At 45.4% G+C, this 24,036-nt stretch overlaps 1 protein-coding gene across 2 annotated transcripts in view; it reads right to left on the bottom strand.

Annotated features, from left to right (window-relative positions):
* The window catches only part of SNX13 (sorting nexin 13), a 73,464-nt gene that overhangs the window by 30,338 nt on the left and 19,090 nt on the right, over positions 1-24,036 (bottom strand). For both annotated transcript variants that reach the window (XM_044678832.1, XM_044678831.1), the window contains exons 8-15: positions 23,380-23,468; positions 18,908-18,991; positions 17,218-17,356; positions 11,301-11,389; positions 8,153-8,252; positions 7,036-7,229; positions 4,714-4,818; positions 3,009-3,141 (exon numbers count right to left, since the gene is read on the bottom strand). In XM_044678832.1, the coding sequence (XP_044534767.1) occupies positions 3,009-3,141; positions 4,714-4,818; positions 7,036-7,229; positions 8,153-8,252; positions 11,301-11,389; positions 17,218-17,356; positions 18,908-18,991; positions 23,380-23,468 (933 nt within the window). The remainder of the gene's footprint in view (positions 1-3,008; positions 3,142-4,713; positions 4,819-7,035; positions 7,230-8,152; positions 8,253-11,300; positions 11,390-17,217; positions 17,357-18,907; positions 18,992-23,379; positions 23,469-24,036) is intronic.

The raw sequence follows: 24,036 nt of genomic DNA on the forward strand, positions 1-24,036 counted from the left end.
CTGACACATGTCATAGGTTTTCCATCACCACACTAGGTTATATGTGTGTTAAACTCTGATCTTTACTGGAATTAGGGAATATGTTTATTCATCCAGAAAAGCAGAACCAGATTCAGAGGTCTCTGCAACTAAAACAGGCATACTGAGCCTCTCAGATTTTAAATCCTGAAAGCTAGTAAATTCTTTAATAATTGCAGCGCTTTAAAATGTTGGGTGGCAGACATGTCTGGGTCTTCAAAGTAACAAGGCCAGTGTGAAAGAGAAGCCTACGCTGTTTGGCGGGGTCATCTCCTAGTGCCCTATTGCCTTGCCTTCTTGAGGCCTGTCCCGGCCTGTCCCCAGACTCCTCTGGACCTTGGCCTCCTCACTGATCCCAGAAGAGCCCCAGCTCCAGGGTCCTCAATCCCACAACGACACTTCTCCCAGACCTGGCCTCCACAGCACCCTGGCTCTCCTCAGAAAGGCCAGCCAAACCTCTGACAACCAGCTGCCCCCTGTGCTCTGCGCCTCCTCAGACTTCTTTGTGGATATCCCCCTCTTCTCACAAACGAGGGCTATTTGCCTCTATTTCCCTGGGAAATCAATTCTCGCAGTCCAGAATCAGCCCAGACCCTTGTGGCTCCAAGGCCTGCCTTCTCCCACTGCAGAGCAGGCCCTCTCTCTCCAGAAAAATCATGGAAAACTGAATGTTGACTCAGTCTCTTTCCCAGTTCCAATTCCCCACCCAGCTCTCTTGTCTGATTCTTTGGGAAAGAACATCACGAATCTGGTCTGCGATCACTCATGAGGGACTGTGAGGACAAGGGATGCCCAAGGCCTGGGAGAAGCCCTCAGGTGAACTAAGAGCTCCTCCCTGAGTCAGACGGGCCCATTCATCTGGATGCCAGACAGACATCCTTTGCTGTAATTCTGGGTCCTAAGTGAAAATGTGCCCTCCACCTAAAGCTTTCCTTGGGCCCACAGCTGTCTACCAGCTGTACCCCAGAGCACAGGCATCACTGATTCCAGTCCCAAACACACAAGTATTCAGGTGCCATATGGCCCCTCTGAGAGCCAACCCCCTTCCCAATCAAACAGTAAGAACAATAATGATAGAGAAAGCATTCTGCCATCTTGGATGTACTCTGCACCATTTGTTAAGATAATATTCCTGGCACACCAAGTTTACCTTGTCTTTGGAGAGACAGACAGATAAGCTATAGACAGAGAGAGGGACAGATAGCTGGATGGATGGATGATAGATGGGTGGGTAGATGATGGATGGATAGGAGGGAGAGAGAGAAGAGGGAAGGCAAGAAGGGTGAGCATTTATTAAGTGCTTACTATGTGCCAGGCCTGGTGTTAAGCTCTGAAAATAAAAACATAAACAATAAATGGGTTTCATCTAGAGAGAAGGTGGAAGGCAGGAAGAGGGTGGCCAAAATGGGGCAGAGAAGCAAGCAGGAAGGGAAGTTAAGAGTCAGTCAAGGTGGAATTAGGGAAGAGCAGGCCCAAGTCCTTCTGAAAATGGTTGTGCCAGAAGGGCCTTAAAGTGGAACTTTGGGTTGGCGAAGTTTCAGGTGAGGAAAAATCAGGAGAAAAGTCCAGGTGTGAATAAAGGTGGATAAAGTCTAAAACTCTATTGTCTTGCTTTTCACTCAGGAAGACCTAACCTGCCCCAGACCCTTCCTGGGCAAGTCACTTCACCTGTTTGCCTCAATTCTCTCATCTGTAAAATGAGATAATAGCACTTCTTCCCTTCTATGGCTTTTGTGAGGACTAAGGAGATAATCCTTGTAAAGCACTTAGTGCCCAGCTCAGAGTAGGTGCTTACTAAATGCTCTTTCCTGAGGGCTCAGCACTCTACATTTCCCATCAGTGGTTTCCTATGGTTTCCACTCCACAGAACATCCCTGCTGTTACCCTTGAGCCAGCTTCCTTGGGAACCACCCTGTTGTCCCCCATTAGGTGGAAGCTCCTTCATGGCAGGGACTGTCCTTCGAGTTAGTATCCTCAGTGTTTAGCAGTGTTGGGCCCAGAGTAGGCCCTTCATAAATGGTGACTGAATTGACACCCCCCCCCCCCCAAGGGCCCAGCTTGATGCCTCCTGCAGCCTTCACAAGCACAAACTCGCATCCATTCATCCCTTTTCTGCATGTCTAGAGCATCTATTCGCTACAGTTCATGCTGGACTTAAGCAGAAAATGATATCCATTAACTGTTTGATATGTGCCTAAGTTCTGACCTAGGAAGGCTCCTGGAAAAGGAAGACTGGGCTTTCTATTTTCCCTGATGATCCAAGGGAACTAGGGCTGAGGAGGAGGACATCAAGAAGTCTGAGGGCAAAGCTCTGGGCACAGGCCTTCCTTTCTTATGGACTCTCCATGGCTCCTGAGGGCCTCTTGGCAGAGACTGAACCAAGCCAACCAAAAAAGGCTGCCCCTGAAGACCTTTGGGCCTGCTCTCCTGGTGTCCATCAAGAAGGGCTATCACCCAAGAGCCTCTACCAGCTTTCCTCTTTAGTCAACTCCTGCCCCCAACCCTCTGACCCTGCCTGAGGAAAAGCTGCTGCCTGAACCAAGCCTTGTCATTCCAGGAAAATCCTGCCCGCCATGGTAGGAATGTCATAAACAGGTCATGAAGCCAATCTATCAACAGGTGTCATGGCCTACATCAAAGCCAATTATTATCGTCACTAAATGCCCAAAGGTTTTAGAGAGGAAGAGTCAGGACACTAACCAGTTTGATGACCTCCCTGGTCCTCACTGTCTCCACCTGTGCAGTCCAAAGTACAGTCTGACCCGGCGCTGGACATCTCCTTTAGGATTATAAGCTACAAAGGATCTTAGGGACTATCTAGTCTAACTCCCCAAATGCTAGCCTGAGGCCAAGGAACAACTACATCGCGTCAAATGCTTGGGGTGGTTCCGGCCCTGGTTTCAGAGCCCGACCACATCCATGAGGGTATCTATGATCGGCAAAAGGGTGGCAGAGCGCCCAGAGAGGAAGAAAGCACCGGCTGCCCTTACCTCCATCCCCGTCGTCGGAGCCTCGGAAGCTGGGGTCCTTTAACATGTCCAGCTCGGCCAGCATGCGCACATAGAGAACGTTCTGTTTGAACGATGGGTAAAACCTCTCGTCTCTCAGCATCAGGTCATACACCTCGGAGGAAGGGAAAAGGGTGCCGTAAACACGCCGCAGCAAGAGGAAGGAAGGCCACATGGACACGACACGGGGGGGCTTCGGCCACTGTGTGGCCCTCGCGGCAAAGGGAAGCTCCCTGCTGCTGCCCAGGACGGGCTGTCTGAAGGGGGCTTCTATCAGCCCCCCCCAAGATGAAGCAGCTCTTGTACTTCTCAGTACCACGAGGCCACCAGGGGCGCCATTCTGTACCATGTGCTGGGCCTGGGCTCAGGAAGCCTGAATATGGCTTCAGATACCGCCTAAATTGGAGACCCTGGACAGGTCACTTCCTTTCTGTTGGCCTCGGTTTCCTCATCTGTAACGTGAGGATACTAGCACCTCCCTCCCAGGGAGCTCCACATAAATGCCAGTTATTGTCTTCCTCCCATCATCTCCAGGACTCCGTTCTTGGCCCGGCTTCTCGCCCACGCCCAGAATGCCTTTCCCTTTCCAGCAAGACCCCTAAGATGCAGAGATTCCTTCAAAGCTCCCCCTCAAACACCATCTTCTCTAGGTCTTTCCCAGCCCTACCAAGCACTGCCTCCTGCTCAGATTAGCTGAGCCCCTGCTGAAGCCCTCCTAGCATGGGAGCCCTTCTCTGTCTCCGTATCCCTAGCACCTGGCGCACACAGTGCCTGGGACAGAGCAGGGGCTTCGTCCATGTTGGAAACTGCTGGCCTCACGTCAGAGTCTTCACTGCAAGAGGCTGCATTAAGGTAAGACTTGGACAGGTGCTGTCCGACCCACTTCATGTAAAAGCCAAAGCCAGGAAGGGGAAAGTTCAAATGGAGGGACTGTGACCAGGGCTGGCTGACAGTGAGTCTGACTCAGTCACAAGCATAGCCTTCCCCATTCCATAGCCCGGGTGAGTCCAAGTGTGGCCCCATTCACACACAGCAAAGTCACATTCAGAATGAGCAGAATACATTCATCTCTACATTTAAAATGCATTTCATTTAATTTTCTCACCGAAAAAAAGGAAAAAATAGGTGGGAAAATGTGTGCTTTTTAGTTGATGTGCATTCAGGAAGCTTTTCTTTTCCCTCAGAATTCCTTAAGATTTCAATTTCTGGAAAACCAGATAATTACTGTGCAGACGCATATGACATGTAGTTAGATAATTTTCCCCTAAGTTCTAGTGAAGAAATGCTTTTCAATAATTTTTTAAACGAATCTTTTTGCAAACTTTGTGAAAGTGGGATAGGAAGTGAGTGTTATTAATTGACAAGTCTAAAAAACCACAGACCAGGAGGTCCCTGTCCCCAAATGAGGCCCAAAGTCTTTGCTAAGAACAAACATTTCTGATTAAAAGGCAGGACTGGAGGGCCCAGAAAGGTGACTAAAAGGACATGTTGCAATATAGCAAGTTCCACCCTTTTCCAATCAGAAAGTGAAAACAATTCATTAAATACCATCAAACAGGCCAGTGGGATCCCTGCCTTGCCCTGCCTTATTTTTCTGTGAAAACCTCAGAAAAGTCTAGCAAGCCCAAATGAAATAAATACAAGCCCTGCGTCACCCTAACAAACAAGCAGATGTGCTCTGCAGTACCTTCCTTTGGATGTCATCGAAAATCTCAGGCGTCGGATCCTCATGATTCAGCGTGTCCGCTAACTTGGCTACCAAGTAGTCATCAATGTGAACTCTGGGCGATGCCTAAGGGAAACAAAGCGGATGGGCTGATATCTAGAACTGCCAAGCAGAGAGTTAGAGCAAGGGCTTCCCAATCCAAGCAGTCAGCAGTGAGAGCCCTGATGGGGTCACCTAGCTTTTCTGCAAGTTCACAAGTCAACAACCAAAGAGCTCCAAAGAAGCCTCGTTCTCTCTCTTCTTCTGCCTTGGGAAGTCATTACCTCTGAATGGCCACTAGAAAGACCAGGAGAATCAACGGGATGCAAAAAAGATGATTTTACTTTGAAATAAAAATGTTCATCCAGCCACCTCTATTTTCTCCATCTTCCTGACCAAAAAGGAAATGCAGCATCCACCAGCTGGAGCCTTTGGGGTAGTCTTAAAACTCAGTGCACTGGGCCTGGACTGAACAGGCAGTTTGGATTACTTTTAGGAAATTATGTAAAGTGACTGCACTGACCCCAAATTTTCACTCAAACAATGGCTCATGTTTTTGCCCTGCCGCTCTTCTGGGGGTGTCATACAGAGTGTGGTCATCTGAAGAGCTCCAATGAAGGACAGCTGTCCAGTGTGTGCTGATCAGGCAGACACATGATAAACAAGAAAGGACTCTGGAGCCCTGATGGAGAGGATGTTGTTGATGAAATGTGGAAGCAGGGAAGCCATTGGACTGGTCCTTCTGTAAGAATGAGGGATGACCAGTGGACCACTGAGAAGGCTAGGGGGTGCCGCAGTACAAAGAGTGGTGGGCCTGGGGTCAGGGAGACCCAAATGCACATCAGGCAGAGGACCCAGGACAAATCACTGAACCTCTCTGCTGCCTTTGGCTTCCTCCTCCATAAATGGGGTCTCTGTGAGGATCAAAGGAAATGTGTTTCTCATAGTGCCTGGCACACGGCAAGAGCTTTACAAATGTTCATTCCCTTCCCTACTGTGCACCATCAGTGTGCATGCCACGTCAGGAGAATGAAGAGTCCCAATATCCCTGAGGCAAGACATGTGCAACAGCCATGTGGGCTGGGCACAGATCGGCCCAGTTTGGCCTTTAAACTTTTGCTGATTAGCCCCATCATGCCTCTTTGGCCTTCTCATACCCTCCTGCCCTTAAGCACTTTGCCCTGTGGTCCCCTCTCCCTGGAATTCCTGGTGCCCTGGGCCTGAGGGTCCTCGGCTCCCCTCAGCTTAAGAACCTATTCACAGGGAGGAGTTGATGGCCTCAGGAAGCCACCCACTTAATTCTAGATAACTTGGATGGAGAGAAACCGTTCTTTATGTCAAGATGAGATCTGCCAGTGAATGGCTCCCCTCCTCATTCTCCCTTCCAACATCAAACACACAAGTCAAACTCACTTTCTAATTCATTTTGCAGAGATTTGAAAGCGGTGGGCAAAACTCTTAGGTAGGCAGACAAGCAACAATAGGAAAAACTCTTAGGTGGCTCTTGGCTCAAATGCCCCTCCCCACTCCATTGCCAGCCGAAGGCCAGAAAAGACCTGCACTGGCCGCCATCAAGGGCACCCTCACTCACCCTGAGAAGAAAGACATCTTTGCCTGAGCCCCAACACCCCTTAGAGATGCACATGGGGGAAGGGAGGGAGTTGGGAGGGGGGTTTCAGTCCAGGCTACCTGAGACAGGCTTATGAGGATGATACAAAGTAGTCTTACAGTATCCCTATTCTTAGGTCAAAAGGCTTCAATGATATTTGAAAAAATAGGACAGGACTTGAAAGAGAAGATGAGATAACATGAGGGCATACTATTTCTCTTTTTATGGAAAAACTTTTATTATGATTGGTCAAGAAAAAACATTTCTCTCTAAGTTGAAAGAGAAAGGGAATCGTGATTAAAATGATTTCTAAATATCAGAACTTAAGACCATTCAGCTTTCCAAGTGAGTCAAAATTTGGAGAAACTGAGTAAATTCAAGAATTTTTTTAAGATGGTGAATTTAGAAATATATGTTATAAACAATAAAATCAAGCTTTGAAGCAACAAAAAGAGAGAATATACCCTGGAGGACAATTTACTATAAAAGTAAAGATTTTCATTAATAAGTTAAAGAATCAAAAAATATTCTAATCTGGAAAAAAAAAATCTTCCTGGCAATTTTTTCTCAAGAAAACTCCACAGGCTTAGAACAAAGAGAAAATCCAATCAGACATTTTACATTCCCAGCATTTGTTGATCTTCTCCAACTGTGGCAAAGAAGAAAAGAAAAACTCAACTGCGACTTGTCTCTACCTTTTCTGACAAGTACTGCTCATAAATCCCAACAGCGGCAGCTCGGAGAAGGCCTTTGGTTTGGTTGGTCTGGTGCCTCCCATCTTTCTGGCGGCTCAGGAGCACCTCAAGCTGCTGCTGGGCTGTCACTCGGTAGCCCTCCACCGTCATCCAGAAGAAGAGATGAGCTTGGCCTCCAGTCTGCTGCATGTAATCTAATAGGCAAAAACCCCAGGCTCGTGAACTTAGATAGGAGAGAAAATCACTTATTCAGCATCCCATTTTACGAAAAGTGACAGGAAATTGAGAACAAAGGAACAAGGAGTATTTTTTAAAAAAGAATTTGTTCGAATCCTATGTGAGGGTCTCCTCTGCACCCATGTGCAAGGCTCAAGGACCAAGGATAGCACTCCCCAAGGCCTCAGTCCCTAGAGAGAGAGACACAAACACATAATGTGAGGTGAAAAGAGCAGAGGGGTGGCCTTGAGGAGATGCCCACCACAGTCCCTACTTGCCTTGGGACAGGGTAAGAGTTTCCTTGGGCTCTAATTTTAACAGAGCAGGCAGGCTGCACCATCTACTGGATGTCTCAAGAAGAGCCCATCAGAGCTCAGCATTTACAGGAATATTGAAGAAATGCTCAGGAGAACATGGCTTTATGGACTAGTTATTTTACTGTAATTTCAGTTAAGACCTATGAAAATAGTTTTTGTTCATTTTTCCCCCACAAGGCATTACTAAAAGTATTTTGCCAAATAGCCTTACAATAGTACCAATCAGATTACACTCGAGAAAGCTGGCCTGAGTTACAGGAAGATCTGTGCTCCAATTCTGCCTCAGACTGGCACGAACTCAGGGTTAGCCCACAAGACTAAATGGCAAGAAAGTCATTGATCTGAACTGGGAAGAGGAGGTTCTTCTCCAGGAACCCTTACATCAATGAGAGTCAAGGACTGACGGGTCAAAAAGAAATCACAAGGAGCATCTCTGAAGTTAAATTATCTCAGACTACTGGGCTCTGATGTCAGCCAGGATTCGAGAACCTGATCATGAAAATGGGCCAAACTCAGTGAGATACAAGTTTGAATTCTTCAACATTTCAAAGCTCAATCTTGCTCACAGTGAAAGCTTCACCTACCCATGAAAAACTGTAGTGCAACATTGTCTACGAGAATGCTGTCCAAGGGGACTGTGCAAAGTTTCCCAAAATGGGCCGCCAGCTTCACAGTATCTATTTCCTAGGAAGAAAAGAGAGAGGTTACACCACTGTCTCTCAATGCCCCTTTGCTCTGAAGATTCTCTTCTAAGGAAATGGCCAAGACCTAAAAGCCTAACAGGTTTCCCCCTGACCCACAGAAGTTAGAGAGAATCAATGAAGAAGAAAAGAAGATATGTCTCTTCAGGGAGTTGAGCAGTGAGCCTGGATCCCCAGTAGGTTTTCCTCCATCTAAGATGCAATCAACAAACAGCCACATCTGGCCCCCAAGAGCCCCCATCCAATGGGGTTCGGACGACCAGAAGCCTCATTATTCCCGTTTTAAGAAGTCTTGGATTCAAGGTCAGTCTCTGACCAGTCCTGGCTGTGGGCCTCATCCACCTCCACAGAGGGCTGTCGGCCTGCATTCACTGGTGGAAGGAATGACCTTGTACACTAGTTCTCTGAAAGGCCCATCTATGACCCTATTCCCATTTTACAGACTAGAAAGCTGAGCACAAAATACCTTATCCAAGGTCACACAACCAGTGAGAAAATGTCGGCAGCTATTAAGAGAAATTAGAATCTCAAGTAGATATTTTCATCTGGACCCCCTCAAAAGATCAATATAGACTGGCAGAGCCGTGTATTGATCGTTTCTCCCTATCAGGGTCGAGACGGAGTGGGATATTTAAGATAAAAATTTGAGTTTCCTCTTTTGATTCCTTTCATAATTCTCACTTTCCTTTAAAATGCATTATAGTCTTATTGAAAAAGCTTTGTGCTCTCAGCAATCCAGTAGGAGGGGGGCTAACACTGTTCCCCTTTGACCGAGAGTACAGATGGCTGATACGGCCAAGGTCAAACCCTCGGCAGGGCATTTTGCCCAGAATTAAAGTAAAATAATGAGGCTCAAAAAAATTGTTTAATTCCATCAAGGCTGAGAACTTCAGGGGCTTTCCAGCCTAATGAGATGTCCCAGGCTCCACTTAAAGATAACACGTATAGTTGATAGTTTAGCAATGTTTTTTATCTATACCTGGAGGCTTCTAAGGTTTTTGTTTTGATTATAGTAAAAATTCTGCTCTCTGTAACTGTGGGAAACTTTCTTGGGCTTTTGGGGGAAGGGAATCTTTAATTTCCTTTATAATAAAGTGGTGACTCCAGTATATCTCGGAGCATTATGAGCTAACAAGCCATGCTTCCAATCTGTTTCATTCTTTACATCCGACGACCACCCTCGGCCACTCAGATTAGTCTCTGCTTATAGAACAGGATCTCTATAAGAAAAGCAGGCAGTGCCTTCTGGTGTCCTGTCCCACTAACTCTAGGCAGAGAAGTGCTGGCACTGTACCCCGTGCATACCCCAGAGGTCATAAAAGACCTCTGGAAGCCACCATGACCATTAGTCCACACATCAGGACTATTTTAGAGACAGCAGCAAATCAAGTTTGTAGCATGATGAATGAAGCAGAGCAAGGAGCACAGACCCATAAAGCTACAAGAAACCTGCTCTGGAAAAGGGGAGATACTCCGAAACACCCCATCTACACTTCACATCTCCCTTCAAAGGCACAAACACAACCCACCATATTCTGCACAACACCAAGGTGCTCTGGACCCTCAGCTGTTACAGATCACTATTACACATACTGTAATAACAGTATCACATGAAGAACCAACCAGGCTACATCCCAGGCCTGGCACTCAGAAGGCCTCCTCCTTTGGCCATGAAGGCACAAGCACATCACACAGTGATGCAAAGACCATGGCCTCAAACTCCCAGATATGGTAACAGCTGGAGGATCTGACTTGGGCATTCACGGATGTGATACCAGGAGCTGTGACAGCCTTGGCTCCCACTTCAGAGTCCCATTCACTGGTAACTATTTCCATCTTAACATTATCTCTTCTCTGAGGACGCCCGTGACACCACCAAAGAGCTGCAGACAAACTGCAGAAAAAGTGGAATGATCCTTTGGGAGAGTCCATAATTGTGGGAAGCCAATAAGAGAATATATAAAAATCTGAAACTCCTCTTTTGGTCTCTTTTGTGATCCCTGATTTCTTGTTGAAAAGTATTGTGGCCTTACTGTAAAGCTTTAAGTTCCTAGCTAACCAGAAGTTAAATTGTTAACACTCTCTCCTTTTGGCCAGGAATGCAGCTGCCTGGTATTGCCAAGGCCAAAACCTTAGCAGGGGTAATTCAACTCTGAGAAAAAAATTCCCCGACTTGGCTTTCTGATAAGAACCCAGTCAAAATTCAGCCTTGTTCTGTTCTGAAGCCAATGAGACCTTGTGTGTTTTGATATGACATAATTTATAACTTCTGCACATCTGCAAAGTTTAAGGGGGGTTCTTTTGTGTGAAATGAGTCTTGAAATATATATAATAAACTCCATGCTCCTGGAGTCAGAGCTGGAAGCATGGGGTAAAAGACAACTCCAGTGTCCCATTATTTCCTTATCAACTAAACTGTCCTTATCAGATTATCAGAGATGATAAAAAGATCTCAAGACATAATGCTGGAGTGGAGGGGGAGAGGGGAAGATTTTCCTTCTTAATGTAAGCTACAGGTCACCACACCTTCTGGACCCCTACCAAGTCTTCACCAAGTTTCTCCTTCAATCTTCCACAGAGTACCTATCTATCTAATACTTTGTAATCTTCATATTAAAATATTAAGATTTTTTTTTTAAATCCAGAAATTTCAGGAACTGAGCCCACTGCCAATAAATGTGGCTTCCATGACATATTTCATATGTGCCATACTTTAATTATGTAATATTTGAATATTTTTGCCCACAAGGCAAGCACATAAGAAAGGGAAAAACTAATTAAAGGTCTTTTGACAAGTATTGTACTAAAGTCAACTTTCTTCTTTCTGGTTTATAACCAGTCATCTAATTGATGTTTCAGTTAAATGGAATTATTCATAATCAAATACTAATTAAAAATACATTACTTAGCCTCAGACCCTTCCTAACTATGTGACCTTGGGCAAATCATTTAACTCCAACTGCCTAGCTCTTGCTGCTCTTCTGTTTTATAACTGATACTAAGACAGAAGGTAGAAAAAATTATTACTTACTTTGCCTGACTGCAGCCTCTGTATTCTGGAGTCACATACTTTCTTTACAAATAATAAACTATTAATTTGATTTTTGATAGTGTTGATATCTAAAAATAAACACAATGAACATACATTTAGAAATTAAGTACATGACATTTATAAAATATTTTGATATGTACAGACTAAATTAACAAAAAAATTTTTTTTCAACAAAAGGTCAAATTTGAATAATCAGATGCAACAATTTAAGTAAGTTGATACTTCGGTTCCGATATATACTGTGTATATCTAACATGAGTATATAATATGTATACACATATGTATGTACACATATACAGCATGGGGGTTGAGGAAACAATTAAGAAATTTGCTTTTTGGTCAGGTGGGAGCAGTTAGAAGGGGCCACAGCTGCACTGAGCTGACATTAACCATCTACTCCACCTACATACATCTGAGTGGATGGTCTGCACTTTGAATGAACATCTGGTGGATGAATGCCAGGTATGAAGTTAAGCCAAATGGGAAGCTACAAGAACAGAGAAGTCATGGACAGCCCCCATCTAGTTGTGGTGACAAAGAAATCCAATGGATATGCTGTTGCTTCCATTAATGTTTCTATTTATTTCCCTAGAAATTCCCCAGCTATAATTTCTTTTGTTATAATTCTGAATTTAAACACCAAAAGGGCATTTTCCAAATGCACAGAAAAAATGCCTAAGAGAACTATATAAGAAACCATGTTATACCACTTGCTTTTTAAAATATAGATATAATAAATTCCACATATTGCATTCATCAACAAAGCTGTCCAGCTAGAATGTGCATCTCTAACCTTCTGTTCTCTTCTGGGCCATGTGCCAATGGCCTTTAGCTTTTGGGCATCCCAACTGCTCCCGCCTTTAGTCTCCCTAATTAATGTTGATCCAAATGACACAGCATTGTGTCCTTCACTGCTGCCAGGTGGACAGTGACCAGCTTCAGCAAGGGGTCTCCAGAGACATGGCTGGTCTTCACATTGGATTAGACCTCTTTAGCCTTTTAAATCATTTTTCTTTTCAACACTGTTGGTCTTGTAAAAACTGTTCTTTTCATGCAGCTCACTTTACTTTGCCTTCACTCCTTTCGGGCAGGACCACAAAGTTGTCTCTCATCATTTCTACTATTCACACAGGACAATTTGTTCAAGTCCTTTCTTTGAATTCCAGTTCTATTTGCTTTTCCTTCTACCCAAGTCCTTCTTTCAGGACAAGAGTTTGCTTTGCTTGTGACTATTTCCTCTGCCCACCGTGGCTGGTTTCTCTGTTGAGTGTGACACACACACAGACACACACACACACACACACACACACACTTACTTGTTTTTTATGAGAAGTGAGAAAAAGAAAAATAGAAACTCATGCAAGTAATTCCTGTGCTACCATCTCCACCAGCTGTCCACCAACTGCCATCAGCAGAGCAGGCAACACAGCCAGCTGAAGCATCAGGGCCATTTGAGGGAGAGACAGGTACCCGGCAGGTCAAATCACTAGCACTCCCTTGACTACCATCTCCCCTCTGACGCTGATGGAGATATCTGGGAGTCACAGGAGCAATAAGATTTCTAGACCAGGGCAATCATCCTGGGGAGATGCAGCCAGGAGACCAATAGATGCTGTAGAGATTGAAGTATTAGCTGTTAAAGACCCAGAAAAGGGAGTTTTGGCCGCCAGCACCCTTGGCTATTCATGTACTCACTCATTCACAAGGCTGAGGTTCATCTGATTTCCATCAATGATATGCTCTCTCTAGGCTGAGAGTTCTCAAACCTACTTATGCAGCCCTAACCCATCTCCAACTTCCTATTGGATATCTTAAACTTACCCTGCTCCAAATGATCACACCTTTCACATCCCAATGACTCTGAAGCCCACTCAACACCTCTTACCTCCCAATTTCTCATTCCGGTCTCCCTCTACCCTCTTATCCCAAGTTTAATCCACAGTCCACCCAGCCCTTTCACTATGCCCTCTGGAATGCCTGTTTCAAGGCAATAAACTGTCCTTCATTTTAAATCCTTCCCTCTCCTAACACTTATCAAAACATAGTTCTTCCCTGATGACAGCTTTCCTGGCCACCCTTTTCAGGACCAGCTGTACCTTCAATTATTCTCCTTGGCTCACTGGTTGAGGGAGGAATTGGAATGCCATTTGCTCCCCATTACCAGTTCTAGGCTCTCTCCCTTTCTCTATCATTCAGTAACCTCTCTTTCTTTTAAAGTTCATGCTATTGATCTTTACCAGTGTAAGGATAGATTTGCAAGAAGGGAGATTTTAAAATGTTCAGATGAGATGAGTGACAGAGCAATGGTTGAGTCTGGAGCAAAAGACGGTGGAAAGGAAAGAACCTTGAGAGAGGTCTTCGATCTGGGATCTCTGGGGAGAGAGGAAAGACTCTTGGGTACCTCGAGATCTAGAAAGGCCACAAAAGGATTTCCTTGAGAAAGTTGGGCACCCTGAAGACCTGTGTTGTTCCTGAATCAATCTGAGACCATTGAAGAATAGTTCCAAGATACACCAGGGCTTGAAGGGCCAATGACCCCTCCCAGGCCTTAGGCCAACCGAGAAGACTTAGTCTGTCCTATACATATTGATGTTGATATCAGGGGTCTCTGTTGTAAGGCAGGACAGATTGTGAGTCTTCTCATCCCAACATTCTAAAATCCCCCTTCTTGCAAATCTGTCCTTACACCAGTCAATTAAAATCCTGGTCGTGGCTGCCTACATAGCCCCAAGTCTTCTTTCCTCCACAAGTTTGCTATCTGGTTCACATTTTTTTCTTCTTCCTCAACTCCTGCCTTCATACTAGAGGATATCAATATTTGTACTGATACTCCCTCAAATTCCCAAACCACTCAGTTCCTCAATCTACTCTCCTTACATGAGCTACTCTTCCACCCCACATCAACCAGACAAAGATGTCCATATTCTCCATCTTGCCCTCAACCACACCTGTATCACCTCCACACGTTTAGGAATTCTGAAATCTCCTTACCCAATCACAACCTACCAGCTTTTCCCTTTTCCCTCTGCTTTCCCTTATGTAACCCTTTTCTTTTGTCTGCACCATGACCTCCAATTCCTTGACTCCTCAATACTCTCCCCACATTAGCCACTCTCTCTTCTCCCCATCTTTTGGTGAACCAATTTTGACTCTACACTGGCCTCCTCTCTTGAATCTTCTCCCATTATCATCTCACCAAGTATGTTCAGCCAAGCCTTAACCTTGAATCACTCCCACCACACATATGCCCTGCTGAATGAATGAAGGATAAAACCTTGTAACTGTTCTGACTGTGGCCACTACAAAGGCATGTTAGCCTTAGCCGGTCCCTCTCTGCTACTTGGAATCCTACCATACACTTCCCTAATCAAGTCCTTCTCCCTCTCTCCACAGTGGCTTTTCCATACCTTTCCATTCCTCCTCAAAACTCCCACTGTCAGTGGAGAACTTTGTCTCTTATTTTAAAGGAAAAATTAAGGCCATTTGCTGTGAAAACTTGCTCTTGATCTCCCATCACTCAGGTGTCCTTTGCCCCTTTCTCCAGGACAATGTGGCCTTATTCTGTACCTCTATGTGTTCAGGAGATATCATTCCATTCTGTCTCCTCCAACAGATTGCCCTTCTGCCATCCCCTCTCTTTCACTCATTTTCTCTCTCCCTCTCTACTGGATTCCTCCTCCAGGTAGAACCCCATATCCTACAAAAAGTCTTTCCTGGTTCTCCTTAATTCCCTCTATCCATTGTTTTCACCCAATTCTATACTTCTTTGTACCCAGTTATTACCTTGAGAACAGGGACTGTCTCTGGTCTTTCACTCTCGTTAGTTCTTAGCACAGTGCCTGGAACACAGTAGGTGCTTAATAAATGTTTACTGACTGAATATCTGCTTCAAAAATTGCTTCAATCACTCATTCATTTCTTCACCTGTAACTGAAATTCACCTGATATCTGTTCCCCTCATTCCATACTCCAGCCTCGTACACTTCCCTTTAGAAGCACCTAGTAATGAAGAATAACCATTCCAGGCACTTCTTCCTTCCTATACAAATGAATTCTTTCTCCATAGAGTAAGGGTTTAATAAATGCTGCACCAGACTGAGGTCCACCTCGAAAGCCACCTTTCTGTCTGCTTTCTTTGCTCTACCTTGATGAATCCTTTTTTTAGACCTTCCTTTTCCTCCTCTTTAAAGCCTCAGACAAGAGCCAATCCTCATACCCTCTTCTGTTTTTCTTATTTACCTCCTCCATCATCCTTTAAACAGTAGCTACTTCCAATGACTTAAGTGGAGGTTTCTCTTGAATTCTCTTTTTGTACATCCAAGTTCCAACTCAGCACTAGTCTTTTCATTAAAAAGAAATCTTCAAGTCTTCGATTCCACCCACAATTCACTGCAGGGAAAACTATTCTCAGGGATCAGCTCTCCCTCTGACTCTTCGAATACCATATTCCAAGAACTGCTCTTGTTTAGGGGAAACTGCCTGACGAGATCACTGGCACCTGAACCCTTTTTTTTCTTATGTTGGGGCTCTGGATTCTTCAGTTCTCATGTATGTTTTCTTAAAATAGGATCCTGGCTTTGTTTTAGAAATTCTGGTTTTCAGGGAGTCCAATGATTCTTACCATTTACTGACTTTCCTCCAGAGCTTTTATTTATTTTTTTGATGTCTTACTTCAATTCTCCTAGGTTATGTTTTTGTTTTTTTCATTCTGAGTCTCTAATTGCAATTAGGGAATTACTGTTTCCTAGGAAGGATTTCTAGCCATCTAGTTATAATAATTTTTATATCGCTTGGTGTCTTTTTTGGTTTATTCATTTCGATACCTATAATTCCTGAATTTGGACTTTGTACTAGGGCTAAAAGCTGCTGTGCTTTTGGGTAAGGTGCTAGGTCCTGTTTAGGGGTCACAGGCCTCTCCTCCTTCCAAAGTCAGGTCACCCTGGATTCAAAGATAGGGTTTCAGGACCCTTGATGGCATTTGAGATCAGGAGTCCCTGGGCATGGGTCCTTAAGCCGAGTGCTTCAATATGACATTGGTTGCTGCCATCCATACCTTAGGGTTCTGACATCTCCGTGAGGTTTTCATTGAGAGTTTTCTGCTATTGCTCTCTTCAGGCTCCACATATCTCTGGACTTCTGGTCACACTAGGAGGCTGGCTGCATGAATGCTTTCCCTCATCCTACTGCCTGAAGACTTCTATAGTTGGTCTAGGCCAGGGGTTCCCAAACTTTTTTGGCCTGCCTCCCCCTTTCCAGAAAAAATATTACTTAGCACCCCCTGGAAATTATGAAACTATTTATTGAACTCAGAATAGAATGTAATACAAAAAAAGTGTGGCCATCACCTCACCCCTGGATCACTGCAGCACCCACCAGGGGGCGATGTTGCCCACTTTGAGAATCACTGGTCTAGGGGAAGTGCCACTGTTCAGGCAGCCAATGTAGCCAGACATCAATTGGGAGTCTGCTGCTGGTCTTCCTGACCCCCCTCTCACCTGTATGTCCCCTAAAGTACAGACCTAGAGTCCAAGGGAAGCTCCTTGGCATCTACCTTTCTCCTGATCCACCCCATCCCACAAAGCTATGTAGCCCTTGTTGCTTAGGGTTTGGGGAATCTTCCTGAAGGTCAAAGAAAAGCTCTATCACTAGAGCAAGTCCAACTTACTTTTCCAGATCAGTCCAGGAGTTTCATTAGCTAATCCAAACAAGCCCCACCTGCCCCAGCCCAGTACATCCTGGATGTGGGGTAGGCGATGCATAGGACCGCTTACCATTAATAATCATAGGATGCCTGCTGTGTGACTGATGTCCTCACGTGGGATGGTGAATATTTCCTGAACTACAACTCGCCATTTGGCTTTCAAGACGGATCCGAGCATAAGGTTCGCACACTCACCATCACCCGCGGTGTCGAGGGAGCGAAGATACTGTAATTCCTCCACAGCCTTATCCCTGACGGCCTCGAGCTCACCCACATTGTCACTTAATTTAATAATGTTCATAAAGGCCTCATAGTTGCAATTGGAATCACGAATCTAGGGAACAAAAATCTGGAAATTTAGGAGGTCAGTTCATGAGTTAAGATAAACTGTATCTCTATGCAATGCTTAACCCATTCTTCCCCAAACACACCAAGGTTCATTTTTAATACTCCTTGATTAGTCATTTTTTTTTAAATTTTTAAAAATCATTTGACATGGACCACACATAACAAACCCTGAAACTCCAAATATTTTTAATAGAGATGACCCTTCAAGTAAAATAATTCAGGAAAGGGAACAATGATTTTAATAAGACAAAAGCATGGCCACATCCCTGTGATTAACAATGTGAGATGACAAGAAGCCAACCAATTCTAAGGATGACCTTAGTCTTCTTATTGCTGAAGCATCAACAGTCTATGGGTCCCTCAGGCTTTCAAAGGCTTCATTTAACACACCCCAATTTTAAATAGCAGAATTTTATGCTTCACAACAAACCTATCCTTGACAGCCCTAAATGTGGCCATGTGAAACTGTCTCAGAAGTCCTATTTCTGGTCCTGTCCTATGAGAAAAGCTTTAAGGACTTAAAGAAATGATTCTATGCACACAATCTAGGTACACGTGTCCATATGATCATTTCATACAGATCTAAAACATTATACAATGTTTTCACCTTTTTAAATTTTTTCATTCAGTGTATACACATTTTACAGATGAAGACCAAATCCCAGGTCAGCTTCCATCCCTTGTCGGCTGGCTGCCCCTCAGTCATTTCAATAAATGTGTCAGGACTCCCACCCCACCCAAGTGCCAAGGATTAATGAACTGAGGACAACAGGGGAGCGAGCTCGCACATAGCATTTAGGTCCCCTAATGGGGTCCCAGAGAATACCGGCAGGGCTATGCAGCTGCACACACCATTCGTCCTTTCCCAGAACACTTTTCAATACAACACAGATTTCAGTGACTCCTATTACTGTAGGCAATCACACGAGACCCAACCATTACTGGGTCATCAATATGGTTAACTCCAGTAAAGGCCTGGCCACGTCTGGACCACAAGAGCACCCACCTTTCCTCTCAAGGTAGTCCAATGACCCCAAGGCCACCATGTCACTTCCGCTGAGTAAACCAGAGGAAGATGGAGAGTGGGTGACTGGCCCAGGGCTGCCAGGCAGGAGGAACCTGAATCCTGAATCTTGAATCCTAACTCCAAGTTCAGTGTCTTCCAAAGAAGCCATGCTCGTCCTTTCTTGCTCAGAGCCCCACGCAACCTAACTAGGACTCAAGGGCCAGGGCTGAAGATAGCCTTTGTCACAGCATCACTGCCTTAGGAGGGCCTCAGCTACTCTCCAAAGCTGGCCACCAATGAAGGGGACAGATGGCAGCCCATGCCAGCAGAGAAATGAAATGGGGAAGCCTTCAATCCTAGATTTGGGGCAGACCCTTCCCCTCAAGGTGCTCTGCTCAGCCCACAGGGACGTGTCCTCCTGGCTGGCCCAAAAGCGAAGGGCTTGGCTTGCCTTGCCTTGAGAGATGCTGAGAAGACTGACAGCACGTTTTTAATGTGTTGGGCAGAAAGTTGAAAGTCTATAGTCCTTACCATCCAGATGACGTACTGATTAATATAATCAGGATCACTGAGTTGGCTTATTAATGGAAGAAGAATTCCACGTGCAAGGATTTCCTAAAAAAAAAAAAACCAACAACAACAAAAAGTGTGTAAATCTCCCCTACGAAATGATGAATGATTCTTATTCTGCCAGGAACTCAAAAACAACAAGGTCCAAGGCCTGGAAGACTTTTCAGAGTCAGGAAGAAAAAAGTTCAGAAATATCGGCACGGACTCCCAGAGGTGGCAATCTCATTAGATGGGCTCACTGCCCCCTCCTCAAACAGCCTGGTCCCTTTGCCCTCTCATATGCGAGGCCTGAAGCACTGCTTGGAGCCTGCCTCCAGGCTAGAGGAGAAGGCGACCCCTTCCACAATGATTCCTGTCTGCATCAATGGCTCTTGAAATGTGGTCCAGGATCTGAGGCCCTGGCGGGGGTGGGGGGATGAGGAGGTCAATGCTGTTTAAGAGAAGATGAGGCTGCTTTCACATTGCAGGAAAGGCCAAAGTGTGCCTTTTGGAGTGCGGAGGGGAGCCTCCTCTGAGCGCTGACAGTCTATCTAGCCAAACAGACGCCACTCTCGCCTGCGGCCTCCTGCTACTATTGGGAGGCTCGAGGAGGGCAGAGCCCATCCTTACTCTGAGCCATCCTAAGAAGGCGACAGCTGGCGGCTCTCTTGAGGATGTGGCCATGACAGAAGGTCAAGGGGAACACCAAGGAAGTGAGGGCAGAAAGGAAGACTGAGTCTAATTGGACAGGGGGCACAGTGATGAACATCTGAGAAGGCCCATGGAAAGAAGCTGTGGGTCTCTTCAGAAATGGTGATCAATGCTCAGAAGGGGTCAGGCCCCACTGGATTCAGCATGAGAGCTGTGGACACTGAGCTGGACAAGGCAGTCTTTGACAGCTGCCCAGCCAGAAAGGACATAAGCAACAGATAGTTCTCAAGGTGAGTACACAGGCAGGTGAGTGGAAAGCTTCCCAATAAGCACAGGTGGCCAAAGTTGCCACAGTGGGTATGGGTGACCCTTGCCCCTTTCCTGGCCCAAGGACAGGACAGGGAGAGGTGGCACTGCCACTGGGCACCATATGGTTTCTGTGATGCACTTCTGCTTTGTTGTTTCTTTGTCAAAAAGCAGGATTCTATTGGTGCCAGAGGACAAAAAAGACTCCAATTTTTTGGCATGGCCTTCACACCACACTGTGGAGGCCCATTAGAGTCAGTGCATTTGGGGAATGATTGGCTTCGGCTTGGGTGAAGGAGAAACTGACCCTCCTTTCTTGGTTTCTGGAGAGATTAGTTCCGGAGAGGCCTCCCCTTCTTGGAGGAGGCTGCACGGGTCAAACCCTTGTTTCATTCACCACCGAGTCCTCCGGTTGAAGGATTAACAAGCCCTCCGGCGCTGACCTTGGCACCGGAGCAGTATTTAGTGTGATAGGCTAAACATTTTCTCTACCCTCTTTTACATTCCTCTACTTTCATTTTTTTTCCACCTTCTTGTAAATAAAACTAACTAAAAGTCATTTTAGCTTGAGCTATAATATCTTTAAATCAGAGACTACAATATTATCACAGAATTCTCATATATTTAGTCCAACCAAAAAATTTTAATTCCTTACAGTTTCATGGAGGCCTCCCCACCGTCCCCTTCAGAGCTGATTGCTCCCTCCAATCCCCCTTGAGGAGGTGAGAGAACTGGAGTGGCCCAGGCTGCCGTGGGGACTTCCCTGGAGGTCCCACACGGCCCCTCAGTGTTGCAAGCAGAGAAGGCAAGTCAGACTTTCTGTGAGGGGCTCAGGATTCTGATAACTTCTTGCCTTCTTCTGCTCCCCAACCCCCCTGCACCACCCAGGAGGGGAACAACAGGAAGACTTGGGGGACCCTCTAGGCCTGCTTGCACTAGCTCTGCTTTTCTGATTCCTGAGACTCTGGTTCTTCTAGGGCCAAGAGCTCAGTCAGCATCACCCATGGCACTCCAGAGGACATCTGACAGCAGCCAGACAACAAATATTTTCCTTTAGAAGCAGGGAATCCTCAAAGGGTGAGAGAAACCATGTGCCTGAAAATTAAGTGCAATAAATAACCTGGGGGACAGCTTCAGGCTGAGGTCTCCGGGCTCTGTGTTAAAGGGGGCACAAAGAAGTGTGTAAATAGAATTAGCTCCAGCCCATTCATAGTTAAAACTCTAGCCACCAGAGATAATATCATCCCCACCTCCCTCAGTAGGGAGGGGAGATGAGTTACCCACACGTGACAATAAGTAACAAATCAAGGACAAGGGACTGCCCTTTGGGCAGTCCAAATCAGTGTAGGAGCTGCCATTTATCCACTTGAATTAGAGGTGGACCCACAGGAAGTGACAGAGACACTATCTCTTCAAGTATGTTGGCAACTTCCTGTTGAGGCAGTTCCCACTTTGAACTTGGTGCTGAAGGATCTCGGCTGAGATCTCAGGCAGCTTCCACTCTGAATTGTCACATGGGTAAGTTAGGCTGACTACCTTGGCGTTTCCAGACTTCTTGCCTCCCTAATTGCTAAGGCCTTGCGGCTTGTAGCCTAGTTTAATTAGTTTAATTAGCCTTTTAATCCTCCGGGCTACCCTCTCTCTCTCTCTCTCCCTCTCTCTCCCTCTCTCTCCCTCTCTCTCTCTCTCTCTCTCTCTCTCNCCCCACCTCCCTCAGTAGGGAGGGGAGATGAGTTACCCACACGTGACAATAAGTAACAAATCAAGGACAAGGGACTGCCCTTTGGGCAGTCCAAATCAGTGTAGGAGCTGCCATTTATCCACTTGAATTAGAGGTGGACCCACAGGAAGTGACAGAGACACTATCTCTTCAAGTATGTTGGCAACTTCCTGTTGAGGCAGTTCCCACTTTGAACTTGGTGCTGAAGGATCTCGGCTGAGATCTCAGGCAGCTTCCACTCTGAATTGTCACATGGGTAAGTTAGGCTGACTACCTTGGCGTTTCCAGACTTCTTGCCTCCCTAATTGCTAAGGCCTTGCGGCTTGTAGCCTAGTTTAATTAGTTTAATTAGCCTTTTAATCCTCCGGGCTACCCTCTCTCTCTCTCTCTCCCTCTCTCTCCCTCTCTCTCCCTCTCTCTCTCTCTCTCTCTCTCTCTCTCTCTATTTCCCTACCTTCTACCTTCCTAATTGTAAATAAACGACCTTAAACCCGATCCTGACTTGGGTCTATTTTAATTATGGAATCAATCTGAATTATTGATTCCTGATGGCCACACTTTAAATATATATCTATAAAATATCTATATTTTCCCTCTTACAGAAGGCAGAGACAGTCCCATGCCCCAAGGAGCTCTCAAGCAAATGGGGCTCCAAGATGGCTCAGGGCAGGGGACAGGGAAGCCTCTACCCCCTGCTTGGCTCTGTTGTTCACAAGAGCCAAAGGAGTGGGACAAGAAAAGGGAGTGACGCTATGGAGTTCCAAGGGTTTCATGACAAGTAAAAGGGCCCAATCTGAAGACCTGTTTCAGAAGAAGGCAAATGATAATGTCATAGCATCATTGTTTTAAAGGTATGCTAACAGACTACCAAAACTAAAAATAATAAAATGGAATTTTACTTAGAATGAAGAAAAACAAGTACACTGAAATAGTCTTGGGGAAACTAACTTGGAACTTTAAAATACAAAAATGATCTCCTTTAAAAAACGTTAACACTATTCATCAATTATTGCCGAGTTCCTGAAAGAAAGGAGGTGATAGTGTTCTAAAGTGAATATTCTCCAATCTGGAAAGTAAGCTGGAAATATTGTGACAAGAGTTATAAAAGCAGTCATAATCTTTAATTCCACCCGAGGAATACACCCAAAGAAATAAAACCAGAGACAAAGACACATGTAAAGAGATGCCACAGCAGGGTCATTTATACCCCAATTGGGTATCATTTAAACGCCCAATGGGGTCTACACTGAGCTACTCAAGTATGTATCTAAACTGACAACTAGGTAGGAAATAGTTTGATCCACAGAAAGCATTATTTTATTTTACTTTATAATATTATTTTATGTTTAAAAGCCAAAGGAAACAGCAATGTGGACAATGATGACAACAGAAATAAGACCACTACACACACAAAGACTGGAGAGAAGTGTGTGGTGGCACATGGCTCTGCCTCCTCGGGATCTTTGGTAAAAACATGGTTCTGAGGATGGCCTGGAGGTCTTCTGATGCCCCTTCTAGGGGGGACAGCCTGGAGACCTTCCCATACCCACTTTGATTCTTGAGGCCTGGGGTTGAGGATTTTTTTTTTTAATGGCAAATGATTCTCAATGAATGATTTTTTTTTTTTTAACGGCGAATGATTACAATGATTCTCGGGCTAGACATGGGCAAAGGCTCTCCCTCCTTGTCCATGCTAGCTCCAAAGCCTCCCTCTAGAGGGAAAACACCAAGCCAGCTTCTTTCCACAGGCAGTAAGCAAAATGAAGTCTCTGCTTACCCTGACAAAGTATCGCATGATCTTGTTCTGGAAGTCTCCAGGAGGTAGCAACAAATACAGTAAGACCTCACAAAGATCCCGAAGGAATCCTAAAAGGCAGAGAAAAAACAAATCAGTCACACTACTGCACAGAGGGCAGGCAGAGCTTCCAAGGGCCCTGGCTCTCCCTGCTGTAAAATGCACCTTCCCATGAAGGAGACTTTCTGGTGAGGAAGAGCCTTCAGGCCTACATAAATGGCTCATTCCTGTTGGTTTTGGAATGGCTCTAAACCCTGGGAGACTACATCTCCCAAGACTCTCTACACCTCAGCTTCCTCAGACACCTCCTACTTCCTTTGTGGGAGGTGTCTGAGGAAGTATAAAAAGAAGAGAGAGCGTGGGTTTTGGTGCCTTTTTCTCTGGAGAGCCTTTTGCCCCCGAGAGCTTTGGTCCCAGCTAGCTGCTGAAGATCTGGTTTTCCCTGGCTTTCCCAAACCTTTCTTATCCTAAACCCTAAAATAAACTCAGTTAAATATCCCTAGAGTCTAGTCTGATTTTGTTCTGCTCCGAAGCCCACCTCTAAAGGGCTTGGGCTAATTTCCCTACCGGGAGTGGGGGCTACCCCGGCTTCCTTCCCTTCCTTTTCCTTCCTTCTCCCATCATCCTCCTTTTTTCACC

Source organism: Gracilinanus agilis, chromosome 5 (assembly GCF_016433145.1).
Source record: "Gracilinanus agilis isolate LMUSP501 chromosome 5, AgileGrace, whole genome shotgun sequence".
Taxonomy (NCBI): Eukaryota; Metazoa; Chordata; class Mammalia; order Didelphimorphia; family Didelphidae; genus Gracilinanus; species Gracilinanus agilis.